Source organism: Filicampus tigris, chromosome 10, assembly GCF_054856515.1.
Source record: "Filicampus tigris isolate MCC_2025a chromosome 10, RoL_Ftig_1.0, whole genome shotgun sequence".
NCBI lineage: Eukaryota > Metazoa > Chordata > Actinopteri > Syngnathiformes > Syngnathidae > Filicampus > Filicampus tigris.
In genome coordinates, this window is record NC_141226.1 from 12,077,423 (window position 1) to 12,093,418 (window position 15,996).

At 41.2% G+C, this 15,996-nt stretch overlaps 1 protein-coding gene across 1 annotated transcript in view; it reads left to right on the forward strand.

Annotated features, from left to right (window-relative positions):
• LOC147140836 (dynein axonemal heavy chain 8-like) overlaps positions 1-15,996 on the forward strand; it is a 50,857-nt gene that overhangs the window by 16,931 nt on the left and 17,930 nt on the right. Inside the window, exons 33-59 of the mRNA XM_086043445.1 lie at positions 220-383; positions 944-1,046; positions 1,200-1,304; positions 1,439-1,600; positions 2,479-2,703; positions 2,784-2,956; positions 3,051-3,229; positions 3,431-3,618; positions 3,698-3,784; positions 3,879-3,986; positions 4,146-4,280; positions 5,292-5,453; positions 5,521-5,767; positions 6,794-7,035; positions 8,127-8,267; positions 8,331-8,562; positions 9,178-9,320; positions 9,390-9,524; positions 11,079-11,201; positions 11,359-11,572; positions 11,648-11,757; positions 12,603-12,766; positions 14,121-14,313; positions 14,391-14,513; positions 14,977-15,107; positions 15,539-15,692; positions 15,780-15,944. Of these exons, the coding sequence (XP_085899571.1) occupies positions 220-383; positions 944-1,046; positions 1,200-1,304; positions 1,439-1,600; positions 2,479-2,703; positions 2,784-2,956; positions 3,051-3,229; positions 3,431-3,618; positions 3,698-3,784; positions 3,879-3,986; positions 4,146-4,280; positions 5,292-5,453; positions 5,521-5,767; positions 6,794-7,035; positions 8,127-8,267; positions 8,331-8,562; positions 9,178-9,320; positions 9,390-9,524; positions 11,079-11,201; positions 11,359-11,572; positions 11,648-11,757; positions 12,603-12,766; positions 14,121-14,313; positions 14,391-14,513; positions 14,977-15,107; positions 15,539-15,692; positions 15,780-15,944 (4,308 nt within the window). The remainder of the gene's footprint in view (positions 1-219; positions 384-943; positions 1,047-1,199; positions 1,305-1,438; positions 1,601-2,478; positions 2,704-2,783; positions 2,957-3,050; positions 3,230-3,430; positions 3,619-3,697; positions 3,785-3,878; positions 3,987-4,145; positions 4,281-5,291; positions 5,454-5,520; positions 5,768-6,793; positions 7,036-8,126; positions 8,268-8,330; positions 8,563-9,177; positions 9,321-9,389; positions 9,525-11,078; positions 11,202-11,358; positions 11,573-11,647; positions 11,758-12,602; positions 12,767-14,120; positions 14,314-14,390; positions 14,514-14,976; positions 15,108-15,538; positions 15,693-15,779; positions 15,945-15,996) is intronic.

Consider the following 15,996-nt stretch of genomic DNA (forward strand, 5'->3'; position numbering starts at 1 on the left):
TTAATCTGAAAATGACGATAAATGATTTAAAATATTTAGGTAATACATGTAAAGTACCTGATTTAAATAAAAGAGTATTCAATCATTCTCATTGTAAAAGTGGTATTATTCATTTTCAATTATGATTATCGAACCAATTATGCATTAAAATAGAATGATGAAAATACTATAATACAAGTAGGAATAGATAATTAATTCAGCTGTATTTTGCATTCCTAGGAAGCAGAGCGCTTTCAGCAAATTGACTCAACGTGGATCAACATCATGCAGCGAGCGCGGGACGTCCCGAACGTGGTTGAATGCTGTGTCGGGGATCCAATGTTGGGGGAGGTCCTGCCAGATCTTCAGAAGCAACTGGACTTTTGTCAGAAGTCACTCACAGGGTAAATGTTTACTTGTTAAGTTCATTTTTTGAACTCGTTAGTTACTCCCAAAAACTGGTACAGTGAACGCCCAATATTAGCAGGGGACAGGGACAGAGCCCTACCACGAGTGGTGGTTCAGCTGCTAGATGCTACAAGATGGCAGCAAAGCACTTTTGTTTCTGTTACACAAGCAGTCCTATCCTCAGTTCAACACCAAGATGCCACCAAATAGTGCCTAAGCCTTATTTTTATGTTAGACAGCTTTTGCCTGATCATAAAAGCAAAACAAATAGATGAGTTTTTCACTGAATAACAGAGGATCGTTTTCCCCTGAAAAAGTCTTTAAATTCACAAATGCTGTACCGCGAATATGCAAATGAAACATTGTGTAATGGTGACAGATAGGCCATTACATTTTTGGGCAGATCTGAACAAAAGTGTGAATCAAATCAAGCTCGTCACTGTTCCTGACAGTCGTTAACACTCACTTTGTAAAAGCACATGACCACAACGTAAATGACATGATTTTGCATTGGAAACAGTCTTCTAGTGATAAATAACAAGCGCAAACACTGCAGGTACCTCGAGAAAAAACGTCTCCTGTTCCCACGGTTCTTCTTCGTGTCTGATCCCGCCCTCCTGGAAATCCTTGGGCAAGCGAGTGATTCTCACACGATCCAAGTGAGTGCATTTAGTTTACAATAAAACCTCAATTGTCTTCCTGCAGTATATGGTGATTCATTTATAATGGATGATATAGAGTGGCAAACACAAATGGCAATATTATCAAAAATTAATGAAATAAAACAGATTTTTGTTCTGTATCCCACCCAGTCGCATCTTCTTGGAGTGTTTGACAATGTGAATGAAGTTGAGTTTGATGCCAATGAGTACGACAGTATTTTGGCTGTATTGTCTCAAGAATCTGAGAAACTACCGGTACGTATGCTAATCGTTGATATGGACCTTGTCTTTAGTCATGGGTTACCTCACCTGAAACCATTGACAATGTACTGCAAATGCTCACATGCATTTTCTAATTGGTTTTGTGTTGTGTGTTTGTGCTGTTTCAGCTGGACAAACCCGTGCTAGCTCAAGGTCCTGTTGAGCTCTGGCTAGGGAAGTTATTGCAGGAGCAGCAGTCGTCATTGCACACAGTCATCAAAGCGGCTGATGACGTGATCAATGATGAAGAATTTGAGCTCATACCTTTTCTTGACAAGTTCCAAGCGCAGGTACGTTATCTGGAGAAATATGTGTCACTCCAGTCCACTAACACATATGCGCAAGTGAATTGCGGAACCAATTCACTTGCGCATATGTGTTAGTGGATATGTGGAACCAGTGGCGTTTTATTCTTGTGGCGTTCACCCAACTTGTGGATAGAACCTGCGCCGTCAATCCATCTCTGGTTTTTGAGCGCAGAGCGCTGACCAGTGAGCTAAAATTCCGGGCTACCGCATCAGCTCAGCTAATAGAAAGCCATTCATATAGATTTAGATCCTTCACACACTCTTTCGCCCTCATAATGTGAAGGATCTAAATCTATATGAATGGCTTTATATTAGCCAACAGGTTAACCAAAAACCAAAATGGGAATTACACATCGCATAATCAGTTAAAAGTCTCAGAGTCAGCGTGGCCTGATCTGAGCACAGGACCAGCTGGTGAAGATCAGCCCCATTGGCAGGGCCAGCCCAGATTATGTTTAGATTTTGAAGAAAGTATAAATGTGGGGTCTGCATGTTAGACCGCGCCCCTTTTCTGCCCTCGCCCATCTTGGGTGAGAGCATTCGCGAGGATGGAAAAGCTGCCCGGATCTGATCATTCATTGTATGATTCCTGAACTTCAGAGATGGTAAAGAAAACAGATGAGAAAATTCAATCGACTTGTGTGAGTCTTTATTTAGATTGGATACATTCTTGAAAGAATAAACGAACACGCATTGAGTAAGTAGTTGTTTTGTAAATTGCTAATTGGGCTTATGGACTCCAGACCTACAACACATTCCAACAACATATTTTAGGAGAGCGGGCTGTCACAAGCTCATTGCTTCTGCTGGTGAATGTATGTGTTTTTGGTAGTTAATCCAGAATCCACTTCCTGTTTTAGGTGGGCCTGCTTGGAATCCAAATGCTCTGGACAAGGGACTCAGAGGAGGCCCTTGAAAATGCCGAATTCAGCAAAGAGGAGATGATCATGACCAAGAAGAAATTCTTGAACCTCCTCCGAACTCTCATCAAGCAGACCACCTATGACTTGACTAAATTTGACAGGGTCAAGTATGAGACTCTAGTCACCATCCACGTACACCAGAGTGACATCTTTGAAGAGCTGGTAGGCTCACTCTTGCTTCAATGCGATAATTTGTTGTTTTTATGCCTTTGTGTACCACGTTCATGTTGCTTTCTCTTCAGGTGGCAAAATCTGTCAAATCTACCAATGACTTTGAGTGGCTGAAGCAAAGCAGGTTTTACTACAATGATGGCATTGATAAGGTTATCGTGTCCATCACAAATGTCGACTTTGTTTATCAGAACGAGTTCCTCGGCTGCACTGATCGTCTGGTCATCACCCCACTGACTGACAGGCAAGACAACAAACAAGTGTCGTCGTTGTCATCATTTTCTATACGCTTCTTGTGTCTGATTTTGTTCATAAGTGTAATTTTGGCCCGTGGACAGGTGTTACATTACACTGTCTCAGGCCCTGGGCATGAGCATGGGAGGAGCACCTGCTGGGCCAGCAGGCACAGGAAAGACAGAGACCACGAAAGACATGGGTCGGTGCTTGGGAAAGTATGTGGTGGTCTTCAACTGCTCTGACCAAATGGATTTCAGGGGACTTGGCAGGATTTACAAAGGTATTCAATGTGACCCCCTGGAGGTTTCGGCCTGACACTAGAGATTTAGTAGACATGGCTATCAGTAGTTGACCCAGAAAAAAGTCTCAAGAAACCATGGCCTGAATGACAGGAAGATGGCAATTTTGGATTGAGGAAGTCATTTAATAGTCACTACTGGCAGATTCAAATATTGTTGTTTCTTTTTGGGGTTTTTTTCAGGCCTTGCACAGTCTGGCTCGTGGGGCTGCTTTGACGAATTCAACAGGATCGACCTGCCAGTGTTGTCTGTGGCCGCTCAGCAAATTTACATCGTTCTTGTGGCTCGCAAAACGCACAAAACAACTTTTATCTTCACGGATGGTGATGTTGTTGACCTGAATCCAGAGTTTGGCCTTTTCATCACTATGGTAATACATCGAAATGAATTTAAATGGCAGGGTTAAGAGCATTAAAGTATGCACCAACATGTCATCGTTCCCTGCCTAGAACCCCGGTTATGCCGGTCGTCAGGAACTTCCTGAAAACTTAAAAGTGCAGTTCAGGACCGTCTCCATGATGGTTCCTGATCGACAGGTACACTCAAGATGATTATTTTTTAAATGGCAGCGCTTCCCACTTGCTGTATTTGTTCTCGTATAACAGTCTTGTTGCCTCTGGTCTTTGGCAGATCATCATGAGGGTCAAGCTGGCTAGTTGTGGATTCAACGAGAATGTCCTCTTAGCCCAGAAATTCTTTGTCCTTTATAAACTGTGTGAAGAGCAACTCACAAAACAGGTGCGACAAAGCAACAGGAATAAGGCGATTAGAGGTCCCCTTAAAATGGCTCTAAAACTGGAAATTGAGAATGTTGCCGATGTTTTAAAAGTTAATTTTTTTTCATTTAGTGCACTACAAAGTAGAGATTGCGTTACTGCCTTTACTTTTCTGTTTCAGGTGCACTATGACTTTGGCTTGAGGAACATTCTGTCCGTGTTGAGGACACTGGGGGCCTGCAAGAGAGCACGGCCCGATGACTCAGAGTCCAGCACGGTCATGAGAGTGTTGCGTGACATGAATCTTTCTAAACTGGTATCACATGGACGCAACGGATCAAAACAGGGGTGCACATAATGCTTTTTTTTTGTCTTCTCAGAAGAGGACCTGGGCTTAGTCATGTCATCTTCCAAACCGCTTATCCTATACAGGGTCGCGGGGAGGTGCTGGAGCCTATCCCAGCCGTCAACAGGCGAAGGCAGACTACACCCCGAACTGGTCGCCAGCTAGTTGCAGGGCAGACCTGGGCTTAGTGTTAGAGCTTAATAAATTTTAGTTTACTTTTTTTTCTTTTCTTTTAATTGCTACAGTTTTGTCAAGGGGTCAAAATCATTGTAAAATTATGTTTCAGAAAGAGCACAGAAAATAGGAATAGTTAGGTTTTAACACGATTAAGTGAATTTGTGAATAGTTGTATAAACGTAAATATACGGGAATTACTGTATTTGCAAAAGTATAGCTAGATGTGGGGGAGGGGGGGTGGGTGGAGTGAGCACCGCTAAAGACAATAAAGCATTATAACGGAAGCAGCACTACTAAAGGTTGACATTTTTCCGAGAATGCCGTGGGTCACAGGAATCAGTGGGATTCCCACAAGATGGGTTTCGACTTTACCTTTAATCACGGGATTGGGACAGTACACCTGACGGTAAAATAAAAAGCTCACAGGTGCAGGAAAAAAACAAAAACATTACAAACATTAAAAACAGCCATTTTTAATGTAGCTGACCTCCATAATGGGAGCGATACAGGAGTGGGAATCATTCTGAACGGGAGCAAGATGGGACTGTGAGTTCTTTTCACCGGGAGCAAGAGGGGACAGGATTTTATTTTTTTTACTATGGGTTGAAACTAGGACAAGACAGGATTTTTTTCAGTCGCAGTGGTATGGGACAGGAGTGAAAATCCACTCCCATGTCACCCTCTACAAATCCTCTGTGCATGTAACCAAACACAAATGCACCCCACTTATGTGCACCCCTGCATGTAATAGTTTTTTTCAAATAGTTTTATAGACACCGACTATAAATGGGAACACTGTTTCAGGTGGATGAGGATGAGCCTCTCTTCCTCAGTCTCATCAATGACTTGTTCCCTGGAATCAAGCTGGACAACAGCACCTACAATGAACTGCAGGCTGCCGTGAAGAATCAAGTTGACCTTGCTGCTTTGGTTAACCACCCCAACTGGAACCTAAAACTAGTTCAGGTACCACAAAACATAGTGCTGCTCAGTACTGAACTGCTTTGACGTTAATCCTGACACATGGCAACAGCTGTACGAGGCGTCCCTTGTGCGCCACGGCCTCATGACGCTGGGGCCGAGTGGGGCGGGTAAGACGGCTGTCATCAACATCCTTATGCGAGCGCTGACAGAGTGTGGAACACCACACAGGGAGATGCGCATGAACCCTAAGGCCATCACCGCACCACAGATGTTTGGCCGTCTCGATGCTGCCACCAACGACTGGACTGACGGTATCTTCTCCACTCTGTGGAGGAGGACGCTAAAGGCCAAGAAAGGTGAGGTGCATATTGAAATAGATGTCCTAAATTAAAATAGGCTGACATTACATTTTCATTAGCCCGCTAACAGACAGAATGAACATTTCACAATTATAGTGAACAAAATGCTAACGCTATTAGTATCACATTTTGCTAAAAGGAATATGTCAGATTTGCTAATGGGTGTGTGACAAAGCAAATTTATAAGGTACAGTATGGTTGCAAAATCTGATGAAGCCAAAGTAAAAAATTGCAGGGTGTATTTTTAATTGACTATGGTGCTTTTCGAGTTGAGTACAAATTTGGGTTATGTCGCCACAGTAGGAGCAGTCAATCAAATACGTAATGTGCATCCCAGGTTGGAGTTGCCTTTTATTTGTAAAATAACATTATTTTGACTGGCATGCAGCAGAAACATTACTTGGGATGTAAAAAAAATTTACAGTTTTGATAGCATAATAATCCAGACTGTGAAAACTTTTATGGTTGCCGTGGTCTGCGTCCTTCGTTTCCTAAAAAGACGATAAACTATCGATGTTGCACTTTCCGGAAAAGAAGAGACCAGCTCAAGATACTCTTTCTTGTAAATGAAGTTGTCATGTTTAGCATCAGGTTCAGTGAAAAGCATGTTGAACGTGTAAGCTAATGACTATATAAGAGAAAATTCTGATCTGTTTTCAAAGGCTATTTTTGAACAATTTTTTTTCTTCATCAATTAAAGTGGGTCGCAACTTAGTGAGAATAGGAAAATGTGGATCAGGTCTAATAACAGTTGAGAACCAATGTTGTGGTATGTCGTCTTCTTTCTCCATACGAGAAGCCAACAGATAGTCACTACTCTCAGAAACTCTAAATACAGTAGTAATGATAATTACCATTTGAAGAGAAATGCTCAAAGTTTGACATTTTTAGCATGGTTTTATTGGTTGAAAAGAACCATCCCAAAATGACAGAAGATGTTGAATACTTAAATAGTTTTGCATGCGCTAGTTTCACAGATAGTTTGCGGTAATGGGTTGCAAAAATGATGAATTTCGCCTACAGGGGAGATCATATGGATCGTGTTGGATGGTCCTGTGGACGCCATCTGGATTGAAAACCTCAACTCCGTGCTGGATGACAACAAAACCCTCACACTGGCAAACGGTGACCGTATCACCATGTCACCAGCATGCAAGCTGGTGTTTGAGGTGCACAATATTGAGAATGCCTCTCCAGCCACCGTATCCCGTGTCGGTATGGTCTTCATGAGCTCCTCGGCCCTGAGCTGGGAACCCATCCTCAAGGTACAGTTGTCATCCAGCAAAGGCAGAGTGCCTTAATGCTATAATCCTGTTTATTTCCACATTTGTAAGGAACATCCATTTGTTGAATGAACAGCTCAAATAAGTATGCCACATATTCCAAGTTAGAAATAAATGTAGACCTGACCTCAATTTAAATTTCATTCCTCAGCAGTGTGTGACTGCTGCTACCAGTGGTAATCCCAAAGTCCGGAACGGAACTGTATCCTTCAAGATGACAATGCTTGCTAGGTAGTGGAGTAAAAAGAATGTGGACCTGACCTTATACCAAAGATTGTCCCACAGCAGTGTGTCAACACTGCTTTCTTTGGCAATCCTGTATTTCCGCAGTCTGGGACTGAAGTCCTTCCTCCAAGACACTCACATACGTCATAAACTACCTCCGGAATTTCCAAGTAGAAAGAATGTCGATCTGACCTCAACCAAAATTCTGTCCCACAGCAGTGTGTGGCCATTGCTACCACTGGTCATTCAGTTTTATTGTAATCTGTGACCGAAGTCCATCTTGCATGATTACAGTGCTTGACTTAACAGAGTAGTGTTTATCAGAGACTTCCTCCGAAATATGGGTAGAAAGAATTTAGACCTGATTTTTTCCCAAATAAATTCCCAGAGCAGTGCGTGACCATTGCTGGCAATCCAGTATTTCCACAGTCTGGGGCCAAAATAATATCCGACAAGCGGCTTAGCCCAACAGAGTGGTGTATATCAGATACTACTGCCAGAATTTGGTACTGTAGGAAGAATGTCAACCTTTAAAACCCAAATGCCATGCCACAACAGTGTGTGACCACTGATAAAAGTGGTTATCCCCATATTTCGACAGAACTCCATCCTTCAAGATGATATTGCTCTCCCCCCCACCAGTAATGTTTATCAGAGAATATTTCCACATTTTGGAAGGATAAAGAATAGAAAGACACATTGTTGAGGAGAGGAGTACGTGTCACCTCGCAGCCAGTAGTGTGTGACATGGCCTAACATGTTTTGGGAAAGTCTGATCTAATCTAGCAAATAACACAAGAAAACAAGACTCATTTGGCACATTTGAAATCTCCTCTGTGTTTTGTTAGGGATGGACAAATAAGCGTAACGCCGAAGAAGCCGAGAACATCATTAATTTGTACGGCAGGATATTTTGGGACGCGTATTCATACATGAGGCAGAACCTCAAACCCAAGATGCCATTTTTGGAGTGTAACTACATCATGCAGGTACGGAATGCAAAGTAAGCACCTCCACAACACACTGATTCTGATTCATTTGTATTCCTGCAGTCTTGCAATCTGCTGGAGGGCCTCATTCCAACCAAGCAGATGGGGGGCCTGGTCAACGACAAGCACTTGGAGCGCCTCTTTGTCTTTGGCTTAATGTGGAGTCTGGGGGCCCTTTTGGAGTTGGACGACCGGGACAAAATGGAGACTTTTATCCGAGAGCACAGCAGCAACATTGATCTGCCTCGCACACAGGAGGGAGAGACCATGTTTGAATACATGGTTGGGACCGATGGTATGAAGGCTCTTGGTTTGTGTCAATCTAAATGCTCACAAAAAAATGAACAGCTTTTATACATAGTTGATTGTCTTGAGTGCCTGTCCACCCATCAAGCGAAAGCCATCCAGCCTTTTTCTATACTGCTTATACTCAGGTACATCGTGGACTGGTCACTAGCCATTTGCAGCCATTTAGTGAAATATTTGATGAAAAATAATAAAACATTTGGGGAAAAAAATACAAAAACATTAGACAATATATTGACTCATATTTGGGAAGAATAACAAAAATAATACAAGAAATACAAAATTACAATAAAATTGTTACATAGCCAGATAAATGTTTTGTTTGTTGCCTGTTTTTTTTTTTTTTGTGCTTGTTTGCATGAAACAAACAGGTCCTCAAAAATAGACTGACTGGACCAAAAGAGGATTCAAATGGACTTTAACGTAATTCTTGATCTTGATTCGATGAAACCTTGTCACAGACATGTAAATCAAACTTTTTCAAAACATGTGAAAAAGATATGTGCGCGTGTCTGTGTGTGCCTGTGTGTTTTTTTTCAGTTGCAACTCAGACTTTAAGGCTAATGTCCAAGAGATGCTTCAACTGTTTGCATTGCTCTTCCAGGTCAGTGGTGTCACTGGAACGACCATGTAGGGGAGTACGAATATCCCACAGATCACGTACCAGACTACGCTTCCATCCTTGTGCCCAATGTAGATAACACCAGGACCGCTTTTTTGCTGGAAACTATTGCTAAGCAGTACAAGGTGGGTTGTGGTTTGTTTAAAAAAATGTAAATATGAGTACTATATGTATTCATTTTAAAAACTCCACAGGCCGTCTTGCTCATCGGTGAGCAAGGGACGGCTAAGACGGTGATGATCAAAAGCCACGCTAAGAAGTTTGACCCCGAGACGGACCTATTTAAGTCACTCAACTTCTCCTCTGCCACAGAGCCCATCATGTTTCAGGTAAAATGGCACAGAGACTCCCTGAACTGAAAAAAAAATATACAAAATTAACTAATGATAAGAACTCAAAAAAATAACACCGTACTTGAATGTGCTTTTTTAATTAGGTGGATATTTTTTGAATGGTGGTTTTTAGGCTGGCACATGACACACTACAATCGCCAGGAATAATTCTGGTAGCCGATAAGATCACACAATTCTCTTGGTCATAGTTACTGCATAGTTAAACATGTAACTGCTGTCCCTGCTCTTTCTGCCTTATAAGACGGCAAGGTCTCCATCAATCAATGTCTAACCACGGTTGACATGGCCTCTCTTTATGTATTTGTTTTTTTACATCATGTCATCGTCCTTTGAGTTCTAATAAAGTAACAAGCCTATTTTGACAAATTAAGGAGTAGAAAGCACATCTCTGTTTTCAACTGTAGAGTTAAAGTCAAAAGTCATCAGAAAAATAAATGCTTAAAGCAGCACTAGGCAGGAAATCGACCTTAATAAAAAATGTTTACAACTCTTTTGATGAAACATTGACTTACAAGTAGTTGAATGGGACTTTAGTCATGCCCTGGGGGGGGGGGGTCTGTATCGTTTTTACTGGCACAAAGCAACTTTGAGGAGGATGGGAGCAACCCTGGCACACAAAAAAATACAAATGTCCTGAATTGCTTTATGGTATACTGACTTCCTCCTTTTGCTATAAGGACGGAAGTCGATTCAAACTATACTTCGCGCTATTACTGGTGTCATGGCAGAAGCCCCGAAACAAACAAAAAAAATAAAAGTATTATTTAAGAAAAATAGCTTCATTACCTCATCGCTAGTCGTCTTTGACACAGCCACTAGAAATCGAACTGCAATTCAGTGCAGCTTGCAGGCCAACGAGAGCTCAGGATTTCACGACACTACGGGCTGGCGCGCATGGGAAATGCAGTTGACTTTTGTCAAAACACTACCGCTTTTGTCCACATGGCACCGCCATAATCAACAAAAAAAACGGACATATGACACTGTGTTGCTTTAAATTCAGCACAGCTACCCAAGTACAGTAACTATTTTTTCTTTGCATGTTTACATGTGGTTTACCAAGGTATAAACCAAGACAGAAAACATGCATTTGTCGGATTTGTTTTATTACTGTGTGGATGTAAGTGTGGTAACCCACCCCTGCCCTCTCTGAACCTCAAAAATTAAAAAAAAGTAAAAAAAAAAAATAAACTAAACAAACATAAATCAGTGCACTTGTATTTCTTTACTTTTCAAGCACAAACCGATCTTATCCACAAATACGCCATGATATGGCCTACATGAATTGACAAAGTGCTTGTATTTGTGCGTTGTTACTTTCCGCCACTGGAAAGTGCACCTGCACAATGAGCTGTGTCAAATGTTGGAGGTGGCAGTGATGTATTTTACACTTATAACGTAAACAATAGTGTTAACACCACCATCTCTAGGTAAGAGACAGTGGATGAGGACACCATTGCAAATAAATATTATTTTTGTATTGTGAAATTGTAAGGTAGATGTTTGGTTAACAATTGTGTGTCGCAACAGCGAACTGTGGAGAGCTATATTGAGAAGAGAATCGGCAGTACGTACGGACCGCCAGGCGGGCGCAGGATGTCAGTCTTCGTTGATGACATTAATATGCCTCTTGTCAACGAATGGGGAGATCAGGTGTGTGTCTACATATTTAGGGGTTAGGTGATGTGTGTATGGATTCATGTCACGCTCAATAACACCTCTGTTAAGCATCTTGACATCCAAACTCAAACGTTTAAAGATTCTCTTAGTCTAGATTTTGTTATAAACAGTACGTGTGGATTCCTCGCAGATCACCAATGAGATAGTCCGGCAAATGATGGAAATGGGCGGCATGTACAATCTGGACAAACCGGGCGACTTCATCACAATTGTGGATGTGCAAATGCTGGGGGCCATGATTCACCCTGGCGGCGGGCGAAATGACATCCCGCAGAGACTTAAGAGGCAGTTTACTGTCTTCAATTGCACGCTGCCGTCCAATACTTCCATTGACAAAATCTTTGGTAACTATCGGTCATCAAAATGATACCTTTAAAATGACATCTTTTACAAATTGTCACGTTTGCTGTGACGCACAGGTGTGGTCGGCTGCGGCTATTTCCACGAGTGCAGGAAGTTCAAGGCACAGATAACAGCCATGGTGAAGAAGCTTGTGTCAGCCGGGAGGGTTTTATGGCAGTGGACCAAGGTATTTTTTTGGGGAAATACTCTGTTATTTTGTGTGGAAACAAAATGAAGTAATGATGTACTCATCCCATCATATCACGGCTCACTTTTTGCAACTTCATTGCATTTTAGATTTTTATTTATCATACTTAGATTGCAGATTCTTCGCTAGATCGCGAGATTTTGAGGCAGTATTTTTTTTTACTGCAACGCAATAAGCATGGGTCAAGAGGGAGGAGTGCTTAAAAGACAAGAGAGTTTGGGATGATTTCACATTTCATATAAAGGCATATAAAGGGAACTGTTGTTCATTAATTCCATCGACATTTTACAGACTATTTTTGACTCTCACGATAGTACGGGACAAAGTGTGTATCTTTACAACAATACGGAACCCTTACTTACATTTCTAAATACCGGACGATTCTGTTTTTCAAGAGACGGTTGGCAACCCTATCTACAGATGGCAACCGCAAGTAACAAATATAAAACCTGCACATCACATGCATATAGTATTGGTATACGTAACACATAAACCTTTAGTTGTAGTTCTCCCCACCCCCCAAAAAATACTTTTTAACTTTTATGTTCAACACATTATAATTGAATCGTTATTTATTAATAAATACAGTGTGTCATTTCTTATTCTAAAGTGCAGTTTTAATGTTCAAACTATGCAACAGTGTCTTACACAAATATCATGTACTTATTAAGTATAAAAACTCCTGCCTTGTTTTGATGAACACTTGGGGCTACTACACTACTGCCCTGTCATTATGATGGTACTTGGAGAGTTGAGATTTTTTGAGGTGGGAGTTGGTATAAAAAGTTTGAAGACAACGGATGTACTGTATATATCTACATTAGGTAAAGATGCTTCCCACACCTTCCAAGTTCCACTACATCTTCAACTTGCGAGACTTGTCCAGGATCTGGCAAGGAATGCTGAAGGTGGAGGCAGAGCAGTGCAATGACTTCAAGACCCTTGTGGCCCTCTTCAAGAGCGAATGCACACGCGTCATCGCTGACAGGTAGACAGATAAACCGGGACATGCTCACACTAGGATGTTCGGACCGTCCGCACGTTTGGCTTGCATGAGTGCACTGATGCGTAGTCAAGATTGGGACACTTCTCCACGTCCGACAGGCTTGGAAGATTTCATGATAACTGCCACCTTGCACAATAGGAAGAAAACAGAATGATGAGAAATAATCCAGTCAAAATGTGCGCCGCTTGCTCAGTTGTGCAAGGGATCATCCGCACGTAATATGTACTCCTCGTCCCAGTTATTCACGATAATCCGATTTTACGATTTACCAACTAACCCCATGAATCGTTTCTTAGATATTCTGTTTCAAAAGATAATTTTTCGAATACAGTAAATACTTGGTTGATTTAAGTAAACAGCAGTTGATAATGACGATAATGATAATATGCTTTGACATCTTGGGTTTAGTTCCCCTTTAGACCAAAGCTTGCAAAGTAGAAACAGACAGGCTCTAAATAATTTGAAGGGTAAGAAAACAAAAAGTCCACCACATATACTGTGATGGCTCCTCTCGCCAGTTATTAATAACAGCCACCTTGCTCAATAGAAATAAACACAGCACATAAAAATAATGCAATGATTTGAAGAAGTCCTTTTCATGTTAGCTCACATGTGGGATGTGAGTGACTATCATTGTTGACAAGCACAACCTTGCATGATACAATAAACACAATGACTTGAAATAATCCATAGATTTAAAAAAAAAAAAAAAAAAGCCAAGGCTAGCACAATCAGTCCCGCACAATGTACTTGTCAATGCACTAGTTGTAAATAATGCCATCATTCCTCTCACTATTAGTAATGATAATTGACACTTAACAGCAGGGGTCCCCAACCACAGGGACCAGATGAAAGAAAGAAAAAAGAAAAAAGTACAGTACTTCCGGTTTATTTATTATCCGAGGCTGAAAAACATTTTATCTTGAAAAGTGGCTGGATTCTCTCCGTTACATCCATCTATGAATGACTCTTAACGCATGTCACCTTGTCTCCGTTGCGTAACGGTAATATTAAATGCACAAGGTAGCAAATGAATCAAATAAACAGACGTATTTGGAAGGTTTCTTTCCTCCCGCTGGGGAATAGTTACAGGGTATAGACTTGGATGAACCAGTCCGTGGCAGAAAAAAGTTTGGCAACCACTGCTTAGCAGAATTGAAATAAACGGAACAAGTAGAAATAATGCCTCAACACAACGTATCCCGCAAGACATCTTTTGACACATGTCATGTATTCCAATACAAAACATAAGGAAAATTTTCATTTTGAACGTTAAATCAGGCCTTCCCTTTCGAAAGTCAGGTTAAAATGTTTTTATTATTGCTTGTCTTTTTAGGTTCATTTGCTCCGAGGACAAAGACTGGTTTGAGATCTCTATAAGCCGCGTGGTCAAAGAGCACGTCGACGCCAGCCTCGTCGCGTCCATCCATAAGGAACCGTACTTTGTTGACTTTCTGAGAGAGGCGCCCGAACCGACTGGCGAGGAAGACGAAAACGCCTGTTTCGACGCCCCCAAAATTTACGAGCTTGTATGAAAAACTCACCTATTAAGAATGCTTTGTGTTCTCCACTTTACCGTCCTCAATTTGAGTAATCGTTCTGTCAGGTCCCCTCTTTTGAATTCCTAGAGGAGAAGCTAAGGTTCTATCAGGCGAAGCACAATGATGAAGTGAGGGGCTCTCACATGGATTTAGTGTTCTTCGCAGATGCCATGACTCACCTTGTCAAGGTCAGATTAAATCCACACGCAGAGGTAGCCAAAATCCTTGCACTCTTTACTTGAGTAGAACTACAGATAGAGTTCTTGTGTAAAAAAGACAAAGTAAACAAACCTGAGATCAATGTTCCCTCCAAGCTGCGCGCGTTAGTAACTGAAAATGACATCACAAATGCTCACAACGACCAATCACGGCTGACCTGTTTTCTGAATCTGAGCCGTGATTGGTCATTGTGTGCAGCTGTGATGTCATTTTCAGTCGACAGAAGACAAAATGGCTGCCCCCAGAGATGGCTAAAAACGAGTGCATTTTGCTGCTTAACTTATATTCCACAAACTAAAAATTCATCAGAATGCCGTGTTTCAACTAGTGGGCCTGCTGGGAACATATTCTTGAAAAAAATATGTTTGGGTTGACTTCCACTTTAAGTACAGAAACAATCTGTATATTCTTGCTTCTCGCCACTTTCCATAGATCTCACGCATCATTCGCACGGATACTGGAAACGCCCTACTAGTGGGCGTAGGAGGATCAGGGAAGCAGAGTTTGACTCGTCTTGCCTCATACATTGCTGGATATGAAGTGAACCAGATCACACTCACCAAGTAAGGAGAATATAGTCAACTTTTTAACTTTTAGCTGGAGAGTACTTTATGTTATTGCCATACTTTATTCTAAAAATAACATGTTTTCCCCCTTAAAATTCTGCACATACTCCTCCATCATGACACAGTGCGGGATTTTTATTTTTTTTATTTTTTATTAATTTATTAAAAATGGGGGGAAAAACTCAAATGATGCATTTGCATAAGTACACCCCACTTATTTTGTGTAGAGAAGTATTCCATCATGGATTGCATATATTTTTCTTTAAAATTATACGATAAGACCCCATCATGGCGAAGTGATGAATTGCTTTTTCAATTTTTCACTAATTTACTAAGGATGAAAAGAAAAAAAAATGCACATATCACATGTACATGTGTATTCAATGTCTTTATTATGAATATGGAGCATTTTCTGTCTTCCCCTTCAGGTCTTACAATATATATAATTTCATGGAAGATCTAAAAAAGTTGTACAAATCAAGTGGGGCCGATGGCCGCGGCATCACGTTCCTTTTTACAGACAATGAAATAAAACAGGAGGCCTTCCTCGAGTACCTGAACAATGTTCTGTCATCTGGAGAAGTGATTACCCATTTTAATGAAATTTGACACTATACAGTATATGATGATGTGGTTGAAATGCCTTCATTACCAATCGTCTTTGTGCAGGTCTCCAACCTTTTTGCAAAGGACGAGATCCAAGAGATTACCCAAAACCTGGTACCGGTAATGAAAAAGGAATTTCCTCGCATCCCACCCACTTTCGACAACCTCTACGACTACTTCATTTCACGTGCGCGGAAGAATCTCCACGTTGTCTTGTGCTTCTCGCCGGTAAGTGGAACGTAAAAAAAAAGTAAAAATGACAAATTCCAATTAAATTTAA